The 18,467-nt window shown below is 36.9% G+C and overlaps 1 protein-coding gene across 2 annotated transcripts; it reads right to left on the bottom strand.

Annotated features, from left to right (window-relative positions):
- Nucleotides 1-263: 263 nt before the first annotated feature.
- Nucleotides 264-13,486, bottom strand: LOC129244589 (alpha-tocopherol transfer protein-like). Of its 2 annotated transcripts, none has more exons than XM_054882311.1 (4): nt 13,340-13,486; nt 1,169-1,554; nt 729-1,101; nt 264-616 (listed from the first exon to the last, which is right to left on the bottom strand). In XM_054882311.1, the coding sequence occupies exons 2-4, from the start codon at nt 1,495-1,497 to the stop codon at nt 362-364; spliced, it is 957 nt and encodes a 318-aa protein (XP_054738286.1). In that variant the 5' UTR covers nt 1,498-1,554; nt 13,340-13,486; the 3' UTR covers nt 264-361. The 2 variants fall into 2 exon arrangements, with proteins under 2 accessions (XP_054738286.1, XP_054738287.1); XM_054882312.1 differs by lacking the exon at nt 13,340-13,486 and adding an exon at nt 13,020-13,303.
- Nucleotides 13,487-18,467: the final 4,981 nt, after the last annotated feature.

Below are 18,467 nucleotides of genomic sequence, written 5' to 3'. Positions count from 1 at the left end.
TTGTTTTCCTCTATACGAGTATAAAAAAATGTTGAGCATTCGTTCCCACGGCAGTCCGGAATGACCCAGATTTATTTCAGGTCAAGGACCGCCAGTCCAACAGCATTTCTGTACGTGAATGGCAAATGTGTGTGCTGCTACAACAACAACAACAACAACAATTGGTGATTGCAAATTCAGATGCTCAATCATTTTTACAAAAAAATAAATAAAAAATTATTAAAAAAATAAAAAAAAATTACTTCGAATAAAACGCAGCATCAGAACGAAACGGTATGCATATTTACGTATATTCTTAAAACAAATATGAGTCTATACATTTGAAAAATTACTATGTAATTATAAATTAAAGCAGCTTTGACTAATCAACTTCCAATTTACGGAATGAACCTTCCAGACCAAAACAGTTCTCATAACTGAAGGGTGCACCCTCGCGCAGCTTCTCGTTTGTGCCGAATTGCGGCTCAAGCAAAAAGTGGTCACGATAACGCAGCAATTTCGCCTCCATGCGCTCAATAATATCCTCTATAGTACCATTTTCGCCGCCATATTCCTGTGGCAAGTATTCGCGCGGCACAAAATCGAACAACGCCTCCGGACTGGAGTTGACGGAAATCTGCGTACATAAAAGAATTTAACTATTAAAAGTTTGCTCATCAAAAGTATAAAAACAAAAAAATATTACAAAAAATAAAGAATAAAATAAAAAATAAAGCTCCCACACCAACCCTGCTCAGCATTTTCTCTGAAAAGAATGTGCTCAGCGTCTTGAAACCCTTCTCGAAAGGCGTTGGCACATTAATAAAATGTGTACCACGCTGACGCAACGGCATCGCTTCCTCAGCGAAAGTCGAGAATTTACGTAGTAGATCCGGTTTTAGTTGCAAGAAATGCTGACCGCTCACATTGTTCATATCCATAACCTCTATATATCCACTAACTGTGGAGTTGTCATCCTCGATAGTCATAATTTCGCCAAACATCGAGCCGACGCGTATAATATCAGCAAATTTATATTTGGTAGTGTCATATGAGCAGGCGCGTATAATTGTGATGCAGGGTCCAGGGTAGTCCTCGGGCAGCGATATCTGTAGTATAACACTGTAAAGCAATTCGTTATAACTTTGCTCTAGCACTGCAATCGATCTTATAAGCACTAAATTCTTACCCCAAACGCACAATTTCCAACACCAACGGATCATCTACTTGGCGCCGCTCGTTGAATATCTCCGGCAAGGCTGCCTTCAGCGTGTAATAACGATCGATTTTCTGTTTCGCCTTCTCCAAACTATGCTTAGAGCCGCGCAGAAAGCCAACAAGAAATTGATCGTTAGTGCGCGCACACAAATGCGGTTGTTTGTGTATCCATTGGCGTAGAGCGAGCACATCGTCGGCTACCCGACTTGGCACTTCGTTCAGTTCCTCGCCGGCGATTTTCTGTAAAGCAGGTGAGAGTGGACGTATGACGGGTGGTATGTTGTCGCTTAACGGATTCATTATACCGTAGACGGTACGGGGTGTGCGTGTGTTATTGGAAATGTTGAAGCAGACTGCCTAAAAGTAGATTTTGTTTAAGGTATTTATTAGTAGATTACGGCTAGATTAATGCGATGATGAGTGGTTTGTGTGCAGCACAGAGCTGTTTTGCTCGTTGTTGGTAAAACTCGTCGAAACGAATCTACACTTTGTACTGTGTTTGATTATGCGAATTGACCCAAAATTACGTTATCTATACACACCACAATCGAATGTGTTGGTGAGTTAGATAAAAGAGAGGTAGACTTTGTTTCAAAAGATTATAAATAGAAAATGTTTGCATTTGCTATTTGTATGCTTGCGATTTTTGGAAAACTGCATTTATATTTGCCCTTCGCTGCCATGACTGTATACGTTTTATTGAAAAGAAATATATATGCGCATATATATATGTCCTTTTTGGACGCTTATCACAGCTTTGGCGCATATGATTTATTGTTTTTTGATAATTGTTATGAGTGCATTACGGGTGTACAATTATGATTTATAATGTTAATGCCTCCAAATAATATAACAATGCAGACTTTACTATCAGAAATGATTGTGCCACGAGACTTTAACGATGCATAAAAAACATTTGCAAATGCCTTCCGAATAAGTCAATGTTTGGTGTGGACTGTAGTCCGGCGCGGTCGTTGTCGCACACATCATTCAAAACAGGCGCATCTGAAAACGACAGCAGTACAATTTTTGCAGTTGAAGAGGTTACTGTAGAAATTAAATAAACAAAAACGACTTTTTGCTTTTGTTTAAAATATGCGGGAAATAAATAAGGTGGGGAAAATGTTAAAAATATAAATAATAATAAAAATAATATACGAGTACACCCACAGTCAAAAGAATTAACACAAAGCTGAAATTGTCATACTGGTTAATACAGGGTCCGGCACTCAAAGTGTAACCAATTAAAAAGGCTATAAATATAGTTTGGAAAATTACTTTTATTCAATTCAAAGTAAAAAATGTGTGAAAATAATACAATTTTAAGAATCAATTTACTTTTACTGCTCGATATGATCACTTCGCCTTGCCTTTGTCTTGACTATGGCTTGAGACGGTCCAGAAACGAATCGCAAGCTGCCCGAATATGACTTGCAGGTATTTTGGCCCACTCGTGGACATTGGTTTTTTTCAGCGCCTCGAGACTGGTGAATCTTTTAGTTCGGACCTTGCTCTCCAAAATGGCCCAAAGATTGAATAATCCATCGGATTGGCGTTTGGTGAATTTGAGAGCCATTGTGTGGACGTTATGAAGTCCGGAGCGTTGTTTTTTAGCCATTCTTGGTTCACTCGAGCTTTGTGAGACGGTTGAAACGTCCATGATCTGCCACCAAAATTTTTGTCTGCCCACGGCTTCAAAACAACCTCCAGAATACTTTCCCGATAATATTTCACATTTACCTTGACGCTAGGGTCGATGAAAATGATTGGAGGGCGCCCGTCTTCAAGAGCTCTAATGGGGGGCCCTTCAGCATCCGCCGTATTCTCCGGACCTTGCACCGACCGATTACAGTATTTTCCGCTCCCTGTCAAAGAATATGAAGGGCATTACCTTCGATAACAAAGAAGTCCTTAAAAACTGGCGCAAAAACTTCTTTCACACTAGATCAGGTGATTTTTGGCGGAACGGCATCAAAAAATTGGTTGAGAAGTGGAAAGAAGTTGTAAACAGCAACGACGAATATATAATTGATAAACTAATGTATATAATTATTTTTTTTTGTTTAAATAAAAGTCTTCGGTAAAAACGCTACCTACTTATTCCCCAACCTAATACATACATACATACATACATACATATATATTAATATAATTTATACTATTTGTGGGTTCTTATGCAAAATTTATATTTAACTGAAAAAAAGATCAAACTGAAAAAAATTCTCAAAATAGGTTTTTTGCTTCTACGGTGATCTAACCCCTTAAATAAAGTTTTTTTTCTTTAGCTTTCTTTTACCTCTCTATAAGATGGAACAATAAGCCCTGGAAATAAAAAACATTAGTCGGCGAAAAATATGTATGTTTTTAACATAGCCTACTTTTAGCTGTAGACACTACTGGGAGGTTTGCAAATATTTTGATACATTTTTTGCAGAACGCATTACTCGGCCCTCAATGCGGGCATTTATTTTATCATCACCTGTTCATTCTAACAAAATTGTTTACCACCGAGCCATTTCTTCATTTTTGGAAACAGAAAAGAGTCACATGCCGCTAAATCTGGAGAATATGTTGGATGAGGTAGCAATTTATAACCTATTTAATGCATTTTTGGCATTGCCATTGCGACTGTTGTTGTTGTTGTAGGTCCTACCAGTGCAGTGTAGTTACCGCTCGTCATCGTCTAACTCATTTAATGGTAGGTCCAGAAAAAGTGCTAACCGGTCGAGCTCCAGAGGAAGAGTAGTGTTAGGTGAGTGAGTTTAAGAGGGCATATGAATAGGTGGTTAGTATCGTACGGTATACCTCCGCCGGACATATATTCTGTATTTCGTGGTCGATTCTTCCGCAATATCCCGACCATAAATGGCAGCCGGTTATAAGTACCGGAACGACTCGTGTTTTTTTCGACTGAGGGAAAACTAGCTCTTACTCCTCGTGTCGACTGCGGTCTTATGCACCGGTAGGTTGTTGTATTGGTGAATGGAATTTGTGCTTTGCCAAGGCCTTTGCTTTAGCTTCAAACCTTTCCTACAGCTCTGTGGACTCAATAAAACTATCGCCATGAATTTTTGGTCCCCTTGCTGTTGCTGTTGTTACAGCATAAATATTCCCCATAATTGTTTAGGAAATGCAACTGATGTGAGAGTTTTGGACGCGATGTAAGTCCCAGTCGTTCCAGTTTCTAACGCAGAACTGACTCTGGTGTGAATGACAAGTTTATCCTACTCGACTGTTTCTTGATATGTAGAGTCTTGTAATGCAATCCATATTTCGTTTACCTTTAGGAAATGGCGTAAAAACTCGTTGAAGATACGCAACCATCTTTCGGATTCCATTTCACATTTGAATGACAATATCCGATAAGGCGTCGCTTGAGGTGTTTGAGAGAAAGATTCTGCGGAAGATTTCTGGACCTTTGCACGTTGACGACGGCGAGTGTTGTAGTATAAAAGTTATTCAAAAACAAAATTGGATATTTAATTCGGTCGATAGTTTTTATCGTGCAGAAAATCGAGTTTAAAAAGCACATGAAATCCCAAATTCATTTTCGTCCATTTTTCACGAAAATACTCGAAGGCAACAGGCTGACTGACTGGCTCACAGTGCGGCCGATTCCCGAAAAGCTGGCCAAAACTCAAAAAATTAAGTAATTGATTCAAAATTTCTTACTCGGGGGTTGTCGGGGTCGCTGATTACGAATTTGATCTTAAAATTTTGAAAATCCATCCCCTTCCACCCCTATTGGCCACCCCCTCACGTGAAATAGCATATATTCAAGAACATAATCAAGATGCATGTAAATTTATATGTTTTCGGGGTCGCAAGGTAGCAAGTGGTAGCAGCTGAATCTTGTTTTATTCAGTAACCATTACTTTTTTGAGTAACCTTTAATAGGTTTCAAAGCAGCTTATGACGGCGTTGTATTACTATACAGTTTGAAAACTCAAATTTTATAAAAAAAATTGCGTATTGCTGCAGCTAAAAATTTTGTGTCGAGGTATTGATATGTACTAAAGATTTCTCGTATTTTACTAACCTTCCGAAGATGATTCCATTTGGTTTTGTTCAATTTACTCCATTACAAAATCTTTCAAATGTGTACAACTTTCACTATTCATCGACAGTAATACGATGCTCAAACGAAGGCCACGTTGCGACTGAAAATACAGAGGATACTTAGGGTACAGGACGTTGCTATGAACGGTTTTCACTACTCAAGGCATTACTGTAGCCAACCCAAAGACAAAAAAACTCTATCTAGAAACTTTTTTTTCGACTTTTGGCCAGCTTTGACGTATCAGTTAGGAAATTAGGGTGGATTGTTTTAAAATATGCTTTTTGACAAGCAAAATATTGAATTTGATGTGGCAATGCCATCTATTCTAATTTGCAGTGACTTATTAATCTACTCTCATTTGCGCTTGAGTCAACTTGACCTACTTCAGCTAGGACATGGAGCCCTTTGGATAATTTTCCTTCCAAATAATAATTATGTACTTGTAAAATAGGTAAATATTTATCGAAAGGGGGAAAAGATATTCAATGCGACCGATTACTACCTGCACCCGGGTATCGGCGTGTGAAATTCACCCATTGCTCGCATAGAAAAGTAAAAGTATGTAACTATTTTTTTCTTCAATCGATTCCACTCTAGGAGAGGTCTTTTGGAGGGCACGAACGATAAGCAATAAATAGCTTGATTGTTGATTCTTCACATAGCATTTCGCTCATTTTTCATACTTAATTAAATTTGATTTCTTAATTTATTCTGGTGCAGTTGAGCGATATGTAAGCGTCCAAGCTCATTGTATGTAGACACAATTGCGTGTTTGTAAAGCATTGACTTATGAATGTACATGCGAGTATGTATGTATATCAGTTTTACTATATCTTTAGATATTGAATTTACACGTTTTTTATCGCTACGCCTCACTAGTTTTTTCTTGCTTTGCATTTTTTTGCATCCCCAGTTTTTCCATATTTTCTGTCACTTCCATATCAAATTACCCATTTCCCCCATCTGTCAGCAATCATCTGTTGGCGTTGAATGTAGTCAATATAGAAAAATGAGAAAACAGTACAAAATTTAAAATCAAGTGCATTTGGTTGTTGCGAACGCGATTTATTAGGAGACAAAATGGCACGGAAAGAAAGTAGTTACATAACTAAACCTGGAAATCGCTTTGAATTGTTTGTTTTTTAAGTTATACAAGTGGTCGAATTTTTTTGAGGTCTGCAAAACTTTTTGTGCCATTTCCCAATTGAAGAAATGAATAATTGAAGAAGCAGGAGGAACGAACTGCCGAAAAGATATAATAAAGCCCCTAAACAAACATTGAAAGCAACGGAAATATTTGAAGATCTTCCGAAGGTTGGCAGAGAAATGACTGATTGTATCAAATGTGTAACAGTTTAAAGATAAATGAATTATGTGCTATGGATTCAAATCCTTCGCGCATGAATGTTTTGTTGGATTTACAATGAAATACGAGAAAATTAAGAGTTTCACCCACAACAAAAATATGCGCGCTATTTACGACCTGGACGAAGAAGGTCAAACTACCACTAAAGACTGAAACAACAACAAGCTGCTCACCTCAATAGACGCTAGCACTCGGGGCAAGTACAAAAAAATGTGGCTGGCAACATTTAAAGCAATCGGCCGATCATTCGTTGAATTATGCTGCGCCCGTCAGGTCGGCTGGTACTAGTGATTCGCAATGGACTAACTTCAAACCTGCCAAAATACTGCCACCAGGACAGCCACAGGATGTGTCCTGATGTCTCCCCTGCGTATCTCCACAACGATGCTACTATGCTGATTAAGGAGCAAAGGAAGACGCTTAGCAAGCCTTGACCGAACAGCGATTATCACCCCCCCTCAATTCCCGACCCCCGAACATATTTATCGGAGTCCAACTACCACCTATCATAGACTAAGATATTCAGCTGCCTCGTGAGACCCGCATTACTTTGGTACAATGATGTTCTAGATGTTAAACTTATACCTATCCAGAATCTACACCTGCATATTATATAAATGTCCGTCATAGGAAGGTTAATCGCACGATACTAACTACCTATTCGCATACCCTCTTAAACCGCCATACCTAACACCCCTCCCCTTTTTGAATCCAACATGTTTCCTGGATCTACAGTTCGATGAGATAGACGAAGACGAGCGGTAACTACACCGCACTGGCAGGGCTTGATGAACTGCTACAACAGCAATATCACGCGCGCTACTTGTTATATTAGGTGAAAGGACATCCAAAGCTTAGTTGGATATGGTGCAAATTAGCACTTTACGAGTGCATCTTAGAAACAAGTGAACACTAAAACCTTATCGGACCATTTCAAAGCAGAACTAGTTTCATGATGATGAAAAGACCACCATTGAATTGAATTTCCTTGAATGAAGGAAATGCTTATCGAATACCAACATGTTTCGAAATAAAATGTAAAAAATAAAAAAAAATTTCACATTTTCAATCAAACTTTATTAGAAACTTTGTGCTACAAAGTTCTGAACCGACGTACGAATAGAAGCGCTAGAAAGTGCTGAGTTGACATTGTTGTTTAGTCAAAAGTTCACAGAAATTAAAATGACTAATTTAATGCCTTCTCTGATTATGAACTGTCGCGGTTGTCTAATTATATTTGATTTCAGAGCCCAATTCAGGCAATTAATGAGGTTATTGGATTCAGATCTGTAAGCACTGGGAACTAAGTGAACTGAATAGCCCAGCACCAAATGGCTAGAGGGAGCAGAAGATTGTAATCTTTTTGCGGTTGTTGACTTACGCGAAACAATGTTTAAGTGATAAGAATATTGAAAAGCAGGAATGATTGGGAAAAGAGAGGTCGATTGGAATTTCGCATGTAACGAATTTTGTGAATTAAGGCCGAACTTACTACGCGCCGGTTTAAAAATTTGAATTTGAATCGTAAGTCGAAAAAATACACCATAGAAAATGAGAAAGAGCAACCAATAAAAGTAAAAAGGAAAATAACAAAAAAAGCAAAAAATAGAAATAAAAATAAATTAAATTAGAAAAAAATAGAAAAAAGGAAATAGGAAATAAAAAATTAATTAAATAAAAAATAATAGAATAAGTTAAATAGAAAATCAATTTTTTCTAGAAATGGTAGATGCAAATTTAAAACAAATAATAAAAAATAACTTAAAAAAATATAAAATTAAAATAAATTAAAATTAATGTGAAAAGTTAAATAGAAAACATGAAATTAAAAAATAATATTTAAATTCAAAATAGAAACTAAAACACTTGGAAAGAAATTAAAGAGGAAATAGAAAATAAAAGTAAAATAAGAAATCCAATAGAAATCAGCAAATAAATATAAATAATGGAAAAAATTAAAAAAAAAAATTAGAATGTAGATAAATTTAAAATCAATAATAAATTATAAGAGAAATAAAAAATAAAAACTATAAATGAAAACTAGAATTAATATAGAAACGAAATTTAATGGAAAATAGAAGCAAAATAAAAGCATAAAAATTAAATAAAAAATAGGTATTAAAAAGTTTATTAACTAGAAAATTGAAAATACAAAATAGATAAATTAAAATAAAAAAATAAAAGCAGAAATTAAATACAAAATAGAAAAAAATTAATAAAAATAATCCCCCCCAATGAAAAGATTAAAAAAGCCTCGGATGAGAACTGCCTTTACTGATGACGACCCCTGCAAACGAAATAAGGATTATGATTTGAGGGCATGCACCTGGAATGTCCGGTCCCTTAATGGGGAAGGTGCCTCTGCCCGGCTGGTTGATGTCCTCGTGAGAGCAAAGGCTGACACCACTGCCATCCAAGAGATGCGATGGATGGGGCAAGGAAAGAAAACCATAGGACCTTGCGACGTCTACTACAGCTGCCATGTAAAGGAGCGCAAATTCGGTGTCGGATTTGTTGTGGGAGAGAGACTTCGTCGCCAAGTACTGTCGTTCACTCCGGTGGACGAGCGTCTCGCAACAATCCGCATCAAAGCCCGTTTTTTCAACATATCGCTAATTTGCGCCCACGCCCCGACGGAAGAGAAGGACGATGCGACCAAAGATTCCTTCTATGAGCGCCTGGAACGTTCCTATGAGCGCTGCCCCCGCCACGACATAAAAATCGTGCTTGGCGACTTCAACGCCAGGGTGGGCAAGGAGGGAATTTTTGGTCCCACAGTCGGAAAATTCAGCCTGCACAACGAAACATCCGGTAACGGACAGAGGCTGATGGCTTCGCCGGGGCCCGAAACATGGTAGTCTGCAGCACCAGATTCCAGCATAAGAAAATACACCAAGCTACCTGGCTGTCTCCTGATCGAAAAACGCGAAACCAGATCGATCATGTTGTGATAGATGGAAGACACGCTTCTAGTGTATTAGATGTACGTACGATCCGAGGACCCAACATCGACTCGGATCATTACCTTGTTGCAGCCAAACTGCGCACCCGCCTCTGTGCAGCAAAAAACGTACATCTACCTACGCAAAGAATGTTCGACATCGAAAAGCTGCAATCACAACAGACAGCCAGAAGATTCGCCACTCGACTCTCACTCCTGCTCTCCGAAAGCACTGCCCAACAAATCGGCATACGCGAGCAATGGAGCAACATTTCTCGTTCCCTACGTACCGCCGCCGAAGAAGAAATCGGATTCCGGCGAGCCCGAAAAAACAATTGGTACGACGAGGAGCGTCATGCTGCCGCAGAAAGAAAAGATGCCGCCTATAGAGCCACGCTGCGATCGGGCGCAACGCGAGCCATGTGGGATCGCTACAGAGAGCTGAAAAAGGAAGAGAGACGTATTATCCGACAGAAGAAACGAGAGGCCGAAATAGGTGAGTGCGAGGAGCTTGAGATGCTGGCCAATAGGAACAACGCCCGAAAATTCTACCAGAAAGTTCGGCGGCTTACAGAAGGTTTTAAGACCGGGGCGTTTTCCTGTAAGAACAAAGACGGCGATCTGGTGACTGACGTACAGAGCAATCTTAAATTATGGAGGGAACACTTCTCGAACCTGTTAAACGGTGACAGCTGCGCATGTCATAGAGAATGTGAAGATCCCGATACCCCAATCGATGACGACGGAATTGTGGTTCCGTTACCCGATCATGACGAGGTGAGAATAGCGATAACGCGCCTAAAGAACAACAAAGCCGCGGGCGCCGACGGACTCCCGGCTGAGCTGTTCAAACATGGCGGCGAGGAGCTGGTAAGGTGCATGCATCAGCTCCTATGCAAAATATGGTCGGATGAAAGCATGCCTGCCGATTGGAATTTAAGTGTGCTCTGCCCAATCCATAAGAAGGGCGATCCTGCAATTTGTGCCAATTACCGCGGGATTAGTCTTCTAAATATCGCCTATAAGGTTCTAGCGAGCGTATTGTGTGAAAGGCTGAAGCCCACCGTCAACCAACTGATTGGACCTTATCAGTGTGGCTTCAGACCTGGAAAGTCTACCATCGACCAAATATTCACAATACGCCAAATCTTGGAAAAGACCCACGAAAGGAGAATCGACACACACCATCTTTTCGTCGACTTCAAAGCTGCATTCGACAGTACAGAAAGGAGTTACCTGTATGCCGCTATGTCTGAATTTGGTATCCCCGCAAAACTAATACGGCTATGTAAGATGACGTTGCTCAACACCAGCAGCGCCGTTAGAATTGGGAAGGACCTCTCCGAGCCGTTTGATACCAAACGAGGTTTCAGACAGGGTGACTCACTGTCGTGTGACTTCTTTAACCTGATGTTGGAGAGCATCGTACGAGCCGCAGAACTTAATCGCTCAGGCACAATATTTTATAAGAGCGTACAATTGTTGGCGTATGCCGATGATATCGATATCATCGGCCTTAACAACCGCGCTGTTAGTTCTGCCTTCTCCAAACTGGATAAAGAGGCAAAGCGAATGGGTCTGGTGGTGAACGAGGACAAAACGAAGTACCTCCTGTCTTCAAACAAACAGTCGGCGCACTCGCGTATCGGCACCCACGTCACTGTAGACAGTTATAATTTTGAGGTTGTAAAAGACTTCGTGTATTTGGGAACCAGCATTAACACCTATAACAATGTCAGCCTTGAAATCCAACGTAGAGTCTCTCTTGCCAACAAGTGCTACTTTGGACTAAGTAGGCAGCTGAGCAGTAAAGTCCTCTCTCGACGAACAAAACTAACACTCTACAAGACTCTCATCATGCCCGTCCTGACGTATGGCGCAGAAGCTTGGACGATGACAACATCCGATGAAGCGACGCTTGGAGTGTTCGAGAGAAAGATTCTGCGTAAGATTTTTGGACCTTTGCACGTTGGCAACGGCGAATATCGCAGACGATGGAACGATGAGCTGTATGAGCTTTACGACGACATAGACATAGTGCAGCGAATAAAGATCCAGCAGCTACGTTGGCTGGGTCATGTCGTCCGAATGGATACAAACGCTCCGGCTTTGAAAGTATTCGATGCGGTACCAGCTGGTGGTAGCAGAGGAAGAGGGCGGCCTCCTCTGCGTTGGAAAGATCAGGTGGAGAAGGACTTGGCTTCACTTGGTGTGTCCAATTGGTGCCGGTTAGCACGAGAAAGAAACGACTGGCGCGCTTTATTAAGCTCGGCCAAAATCGCGTAAGCGGTTATCGCGCCAATTAAGAAGAAGAAGAAGTAAAAATAAGTGTAAAAATAAATTAAAAGAAAAACAAAAAAGGCAAATTAAAACTAAAAAATAAATTAAATAGAAACTAAAAAATACAACAGAAAATAAAAAATAAAGCAAGAAATTAAATTGAAAATAGAAAAGCTAAAAAGAAACCAAAAATTTGAGTAATGTAAAGTAAGAAATTTAATTTTTCAGAAAATAAAAATTAAAAAGTGAGAAAATACAATATAGAAAAAATAAAAATTATTAAATGTAAAATGGAGATTCAAAGTTAAAATAGAAAATAAATAATAAAAAATGTATAAATCAAAAATAAGTAGTAAATGTAAATTAAATAGATAATGAAAAAAATTATGTCGATAGAAAATAAAACACAAAAGAAGAATTAATAGGAAATGAAAAATAAAAAGAGGAAGAAAATAAATTGATTGATTAAATATAAAATTTAAAATCAAATAGAAGAAGAAATGAAACAGAAAATAAAAATAATTTAAATATAAAATTTAAAGAAGGAAATATAATTAATCCGTAAATAAAAAACAAAAGAGCAAAAAAACAAAATATAAAATATAAAAATAAAATACATATGAAACAATTAAATAGAAAATGGAGATTAAAAAGAAAATTTAAAAAATATTTAATAAATTAATATTGTAAATTAAAAAGAGAATAAAGAAGTAAAAATACAAGAAGAAATTAAGTAAATAATAAGAAATTTAAAAACAAAAAATTAATTCGACAAAAAATGAAGATTTAAAATCAGAAGAAGCAATTAAATAGAAAATAGAAAAAAGAAATTAAAGAGTGAATGGAAAGTTAAATAGTAAGTCAATAATAATAAAAAATAAAAACTTTAATTACATTGAAAATAAAAAAATATTAGGAAATAGAGGATAAAAATCTAAAATAAGTGAAACAGTAAGTAAAAAATTAATACGAATTTAGATAGAAATTAAAAAAATAAGATTAAATTAATTAAGAAATAAGAAGGGGAAATTAAGTGAAATAGAAATAAAAAAATAAAAAATTAAACATAAAAACAAATTCATTAACCCATTGAAAAAAAAAGGATTTCTGATGTTTCTAATTTTAAGTTTTGGCATCAAAGACTTTACGCCAAAAGCGCTAACTTGGCGACTTACCAATAAGTTGTATTCATTAAAACTAAGTAGCAGAAAAGGTCAGTATTGTTTACCGGCAGTTTATTTTTTCTTTGCTTATACCGCCTTTTGCTACTTCGATGCCCACTAAAGCAATAACAACTCTTTGAATTTGCACAAGATACTTAAAAAGGTTACAAAGATTACATTTTCACAATTCACAATTTTCGTTTGAGCAACAATTTGCAGTCAATTTGTTTTAAATACGCACACCAACGCGTCTAATCCATAAATGTTGATATATTGTATTTTTTATGGTAAACACGCACAAGGCACAACACCACTTCACCCTCTCTCCATACCTCTATCTCGCGCTTTTTCCCGCTCTCTGTAGTGCGACAAGCAATCGCTGCAGGCCAACAGGTGAAATTAAATAAGATGAAGCGCCAGATTTTGTATTGCACCGTCTGAGGCGCCACGAACAACTGTCACAGCAATATTGCAACGATAGCCGACAATGGCAGCGCATATGTCAAAGTAATGAAATCGAATGAAAAAGTAACAAATAAAAAACACAAAAAAACCAAACATAAATTAAAGTGAGTTAAAAAGGCACAATAAAAGCAAAGAGTAAAAACTAAAAATAAAATAATAAAAAAGTGCAATGCTGCAAGCTTGTTGGGAACCGCTAAGTAATACTAAAGCAATGAAAACGGCTAAAAAGGCAATAAAATAAAACAGCCGTAACTCAGCAAAAGTTGCAATAAAACACGCAAGAAAAGCGATCGCAATTACTTTTACGTATGTAGGTATGTGTGTATATAACAATACATTTTAATAAGTAATGCAAGGAAAAAACAAATACAAATTTAGTTAAAGCTAATGCCAATGTATTCAAAACACTTAACAACTAATCATGTGCCTACCACCCCGCGCCAGCAACAACGGCAGTGGCAATAAACTAAAAACAAAACGCAATGCTACGGGCAAATAGCAAAAACAGTACAAAATTTGTTTGCGTTTATTGATCCTAAGTGGATTATCGGCAAGTATTTGGTGTGGCGAACATATCCGTACAGTGGGTGAGGGCTGAATAATTGTTGCTTAAAACTTTCAATGTCAAAGAAGCAGTAATAAAATATTTGGGAAAAGCTTTACGAATTGTAGGAACTGGTAGCTAGTCTTCGCTCTCGTACTACCTTGAGTCTAATAACTATATAAATAAATAAATAAGAATAGCTTATACAAGGTGGCACATATTATATGTTAATCATAAGTTTTGTTTTTCAATAAATTGGCTACTAAGTAAACAAAATTGAATTTGATTTTACAAGTCTCAAATGTGATTGAGGTACAATGTCAGGGTGATTATTTTGCGCCACCTTGTAGAAAAAAAATTTGATTCCATATGCGGAAAAGGTTGAGACTTCTCAGGTAAACACATCCAGAAGAAAGGCACATGCACTCAGCCCAACCCGTCTCTACTTATTTCTCAAGTTTAATAATGGAACTGGGTTTGGATTTGGTACTGTGATAAGTAGAGGACCCAAAAGGCCATGAGGTCGTATACCAGCGGACGCGAATGGGTTTGCATTTGCATGTCTGTTTTTACATTGCTCGCTGGTTTTAGTGTCTGATACTTGATGAGTGTGCAAAGGATGCAAGGAAAGGCGCTGCTTCAGCGAGTGGTAGTGGACTTAAGCAATCCTCTAAATGAATTGTATACTGCGATTGACTGCAGCGTTACCAATTCGCAGAAACCAATAGACAGTAATCTACAACTACTAACTGCAGGGTCTCCAAGGCACTCTGGCCAAAACTGACTGACTTAAAAGAACAAAATGTCCGCTTGGACTCAACAGACCAACTAACAGCGTTCTCACAGGTGTTATAAATTGTTACTGCCCTATTGGCACCTTAGCCTGTAAAATGGGTGTATGTCACAATAACTTCTCCAAGAGTTGTGGATATAGGGGAAATTGAGTCGGTACAACACCTCCTCTGTGAATGTGCTGCACTTTAAAGAAGCCATGCCAAATATCTTGACGATTATTTCTTTGAAGACCTGGGAAAAATGGGCAAAATGTGTCACTAGATGGTCCAGTTACCTTCTTAAAAAGATCTAAGTGGTTTGAACAACTTAATTAGGGGATGGAAATCAAATGCAGGTATCACATTGGGCCGAGTGGCTTGTCTCAGACTAACCTAACTTAACCTACAGAAATCTCTCAATAGACAAAACGGATTGTGAGAATTTCGGGAAACATTTTAGCACATACTTCCGGTATGCAAGCATTGTTATGTAAAATTTGATTACATATTTTTTGTTGATTTCAAATTCAGCAGCTCAGTAGTAATACTTATCCGATGGACAGTTCGTATGAAATTGCCAATTTTTCGATGTTATCATATGTTTTTGACGTGGACGGACTAGTTGGGCGTGAATCATATTCAACGTTTGTTAGCCATTTCTTCGCACAAACTATTGGAAAGGAGGAATGTTCATTGATAAACATTACTTTCACAAAATTATAGTTTATACGAGTATTAGCGGTTTTTCCAAGTTTCATTAAAATTTCTCAACTTTTGACGAAATAAAAAACAGACAACCCTAATACATACGAAAGCTATGACTATTGCATACAGAAGCGAAATAAGCAAATCAGAATACAAAACAAAAATAAAAAAAAATACAAAACAAAAATGCATCTTTCTATAAGAAATATATAATTTTTACAAAAAATAATATTCTATTTTTGTATTCAAAAATATTACATCTATTATCAAAAAATGTTGACATAATTTTGCTCTTAAAAATCTCGTTTGTTCATATATTAAATATTTAGATATATGTATTTGTCATTTATTTTGGCAAAAATCGTTTTCACACTTAAGAAATGAATCGATCAATCAACCAATCTGTTGTATCTAATTTCTATCGCATTACACCCAAAATGGGTGGCTCCATGACGAAACAACAATAACACTACTATACATAACAAAATAGAAAAAAGTTGTGTAATTTGGAACGCCATACAGAACTTGATGTGTGTCTAGTTCAGTAATAAAAAACTGCATACACGAAAATTTATTTTTTGGCTTCACCCTCAAAATATGAACTTAAAGTAAAAAAAAATACATTTTTTGGACAATATAAATATCATTTCTATAGCGAAATCTTGCACATCCGCGCACAAGACGTACATACATATCGGCAAAATTTATGTATCAAGCGCACAGAAAGCAACTGCAAAATAAAAAATTTATTACAATCGAAATGTTAAAGGGAAAGCATACCATATTTCATTTTTTCCGCTGAACATGGGCTGCATTTCCATAACTAAATCTAAGATCAGATACCTACAAGTTAAATCTAGAAATTCTAATATTTTAATTGATGAGCTCGGCAGAAATCGTAACTAGTAAACCCAACGGCTACCCAACACTAGGGTCGCAGTTCGCTTTGGTGCTTGGTCAAGAAAGGCAGGATTTTATTAAGCGCTGACATCTACCGTATGCATAACTGTTCAGCTACAGAAAAAAATGATCAGTTGAATATTAAGAGGGGATCGTAGCGTTTTCCTGATAGTAAATAGTAGTTGCGATATATCGTAAGTGATGGAATGAGAGTTAAAATCTTGGATGTGCTAAGGAACGAAATGCTGCGTTAAGGTGTTATAACGGCCATATTTTGAATAAAAGCTAAATTTTACAAAGAAATTTGCTTAGAGTTTTGCATTTGTGATGAATAGAGGAGACTTTCCACCGCCTATACAGGCATTAAATGACTACAACACAGGGGCTTATTGACAAGTTTTGACAATATATTTGTTTCTTATTTTGTTTTAATAAATATCTTATGAAAATATATTCAATTTCCTACAAAAACCGTATAAATTTAATTTTCAAACTAATTTTCATTGAAACTCTTCATCAAACTTTTCAAACAGAATTTCTGAAAAAATTCGAGTACGCACATTTATAGCCCATTATTGACGAGTTTTTTCAATTTATTTGTTTTTTAGTTAATTTTAATAATTTTTTTTACAGAAAATATAGTTCATTCTCCAACAATAACTACACAAATCGAAGTTTCAAACTTATAGCAAATTAAACAAATTTTCATCAACTTTTTAATCAGAATTTTTAGAAACATTTCGGGTATGCAGGTTATCAGTTATAACTTATTGAGCAAAGTGTAAGCTTCAAGTGAAATTTGCATAAAGAAGGGAAGAATATATATCTAAATAAATTCACAACATTTGCAGAGAATACAAATAGACAAAATTTACAAAAAACGGAGAAGGGTCGACCGGTGTAGGTAAACGCCGGACACAAACAGTGGCAACAACGCGCACTACTCCGAGCGTTTATCATCCGCACAAACGCAGCGATTCCAGGACCGCCACAACGGCACAAATTACAGCAAGGCAATACCAATAAATCCGAAAAAACCCAAAAAAATTGGGCCCAAAAACGCCCCAAACAGTCGGCACCAAGGAAATATAACGCCAAAAAGTAGGCACCAAAAATGTATTTCCTACAAGTTTGCACCAACAAACAAGCGCCAAAAAGTAGGCAGTGTTATTTCTCACTAGAAATTAGCAACCACAAGGAAAAATAGCCTAAAGTGTATCTAAGATATATACAAGGCATAGCTCTCTCTCTCCACTTTTCCTCTACTTTACATCTTTTTTCTTTCTCGCGGAACGAAAATGCCCAAAACGTTGCATGGCCTTGAAATTTTAACTCTCCATTCTCGCTCGTCCATCGACGCCTAAGAAGTTTCACTTAAAAAATTTGTCAAAAATCGTCGGAATTTCCGACCCACTTGAAATTTCTAATAAATAAATAAAATTCAATGGGCTACAGAATTGCATACGCGATTATTTTCTGAAAATTTTTGATCAAAAAGTATTTTTGTAACTTTTTTTTAAATTTCGATTTCCATAGTCTTGGCAGGTTAATGAACTATATTTTCTTAAAAAAAATATTAAAATTAATTAAGAAATCAATAAATTTGCAAAACTCGTCAAAAAGTACCTGTTCTATAGTTTATTTACTTATTTTTATATTAGAAATATAATTATGAATAATTATATAACATTAAAAAGGCGTTAGTAGCTAAGACTATCGGCCTACCTGCGCTATAGTTATTTAATGCAGTGTATTGACGCACGAAAAACCAGTTTTCAAAATTTTTTAGCAATAGCAGTAAATAAATCATACACAAATTGTTAACTTTTTTATCATTTAAGTTTCATTGCTCCTCAAAAAGTGTCTTTCTTGTCCCACCATGCAGTTATCGCCGAATCGTCTACTCGCCTATAGCGCCCAAATCGACAACAACCCTCGGCCATCAAAAACCAACGTGAATATCGACCCATTTCTTCAAAGTGCTTGCATACACACACACATGCAAGTACACATATGTATGAATTTGTGTTTCAGATTAGTACTACTTAAATATTAGGACAATTCACGTTTTAT

Source organism: Anastrepha obliqua, chromosome 4, assembly GCF_027943255.1.
Source record: "Anastrepha obliqua isolate idAnaObli1 chromosome 4, idAnaObli1_1.0, whole genome shotgun sequence".
Taxonomy (NCBI): Eukaryota; Metazoa; Arthropoda; class Insecta; order Diptera; family Tephritidae; genus Anastrepha; species Anastrepha obliqua.
Note: the sequence above shows the minus strand (reverse complement) of the source record. Positions and strands in the feature narration are given on the sequence as shown.

Bases quoted from the DNA above. Each gene is read 5' to 3' on its own strand.
- LOC129244589 (XM_054882311.1), bottom strand. From the start codon at position 1,497: ATGAATCCGTTAAGCGACAACATACCACCCGTCATACGTCCACTCTCA. The intron at 1,102-1,168 runs GTAAGAATTTAG...ATTGCTTTACAG, and splicing joins TTGGAAATTGTGCGTTTGGG to TGTTATACTACAGATATCGC. The intron at 617-728 runs GTTGGTGTGGGA...TTATGTACGCAG, and splicing joins CAGAGAAAATGCTGAGCAGG to ATTTCCGTCAACTCCAGTCC.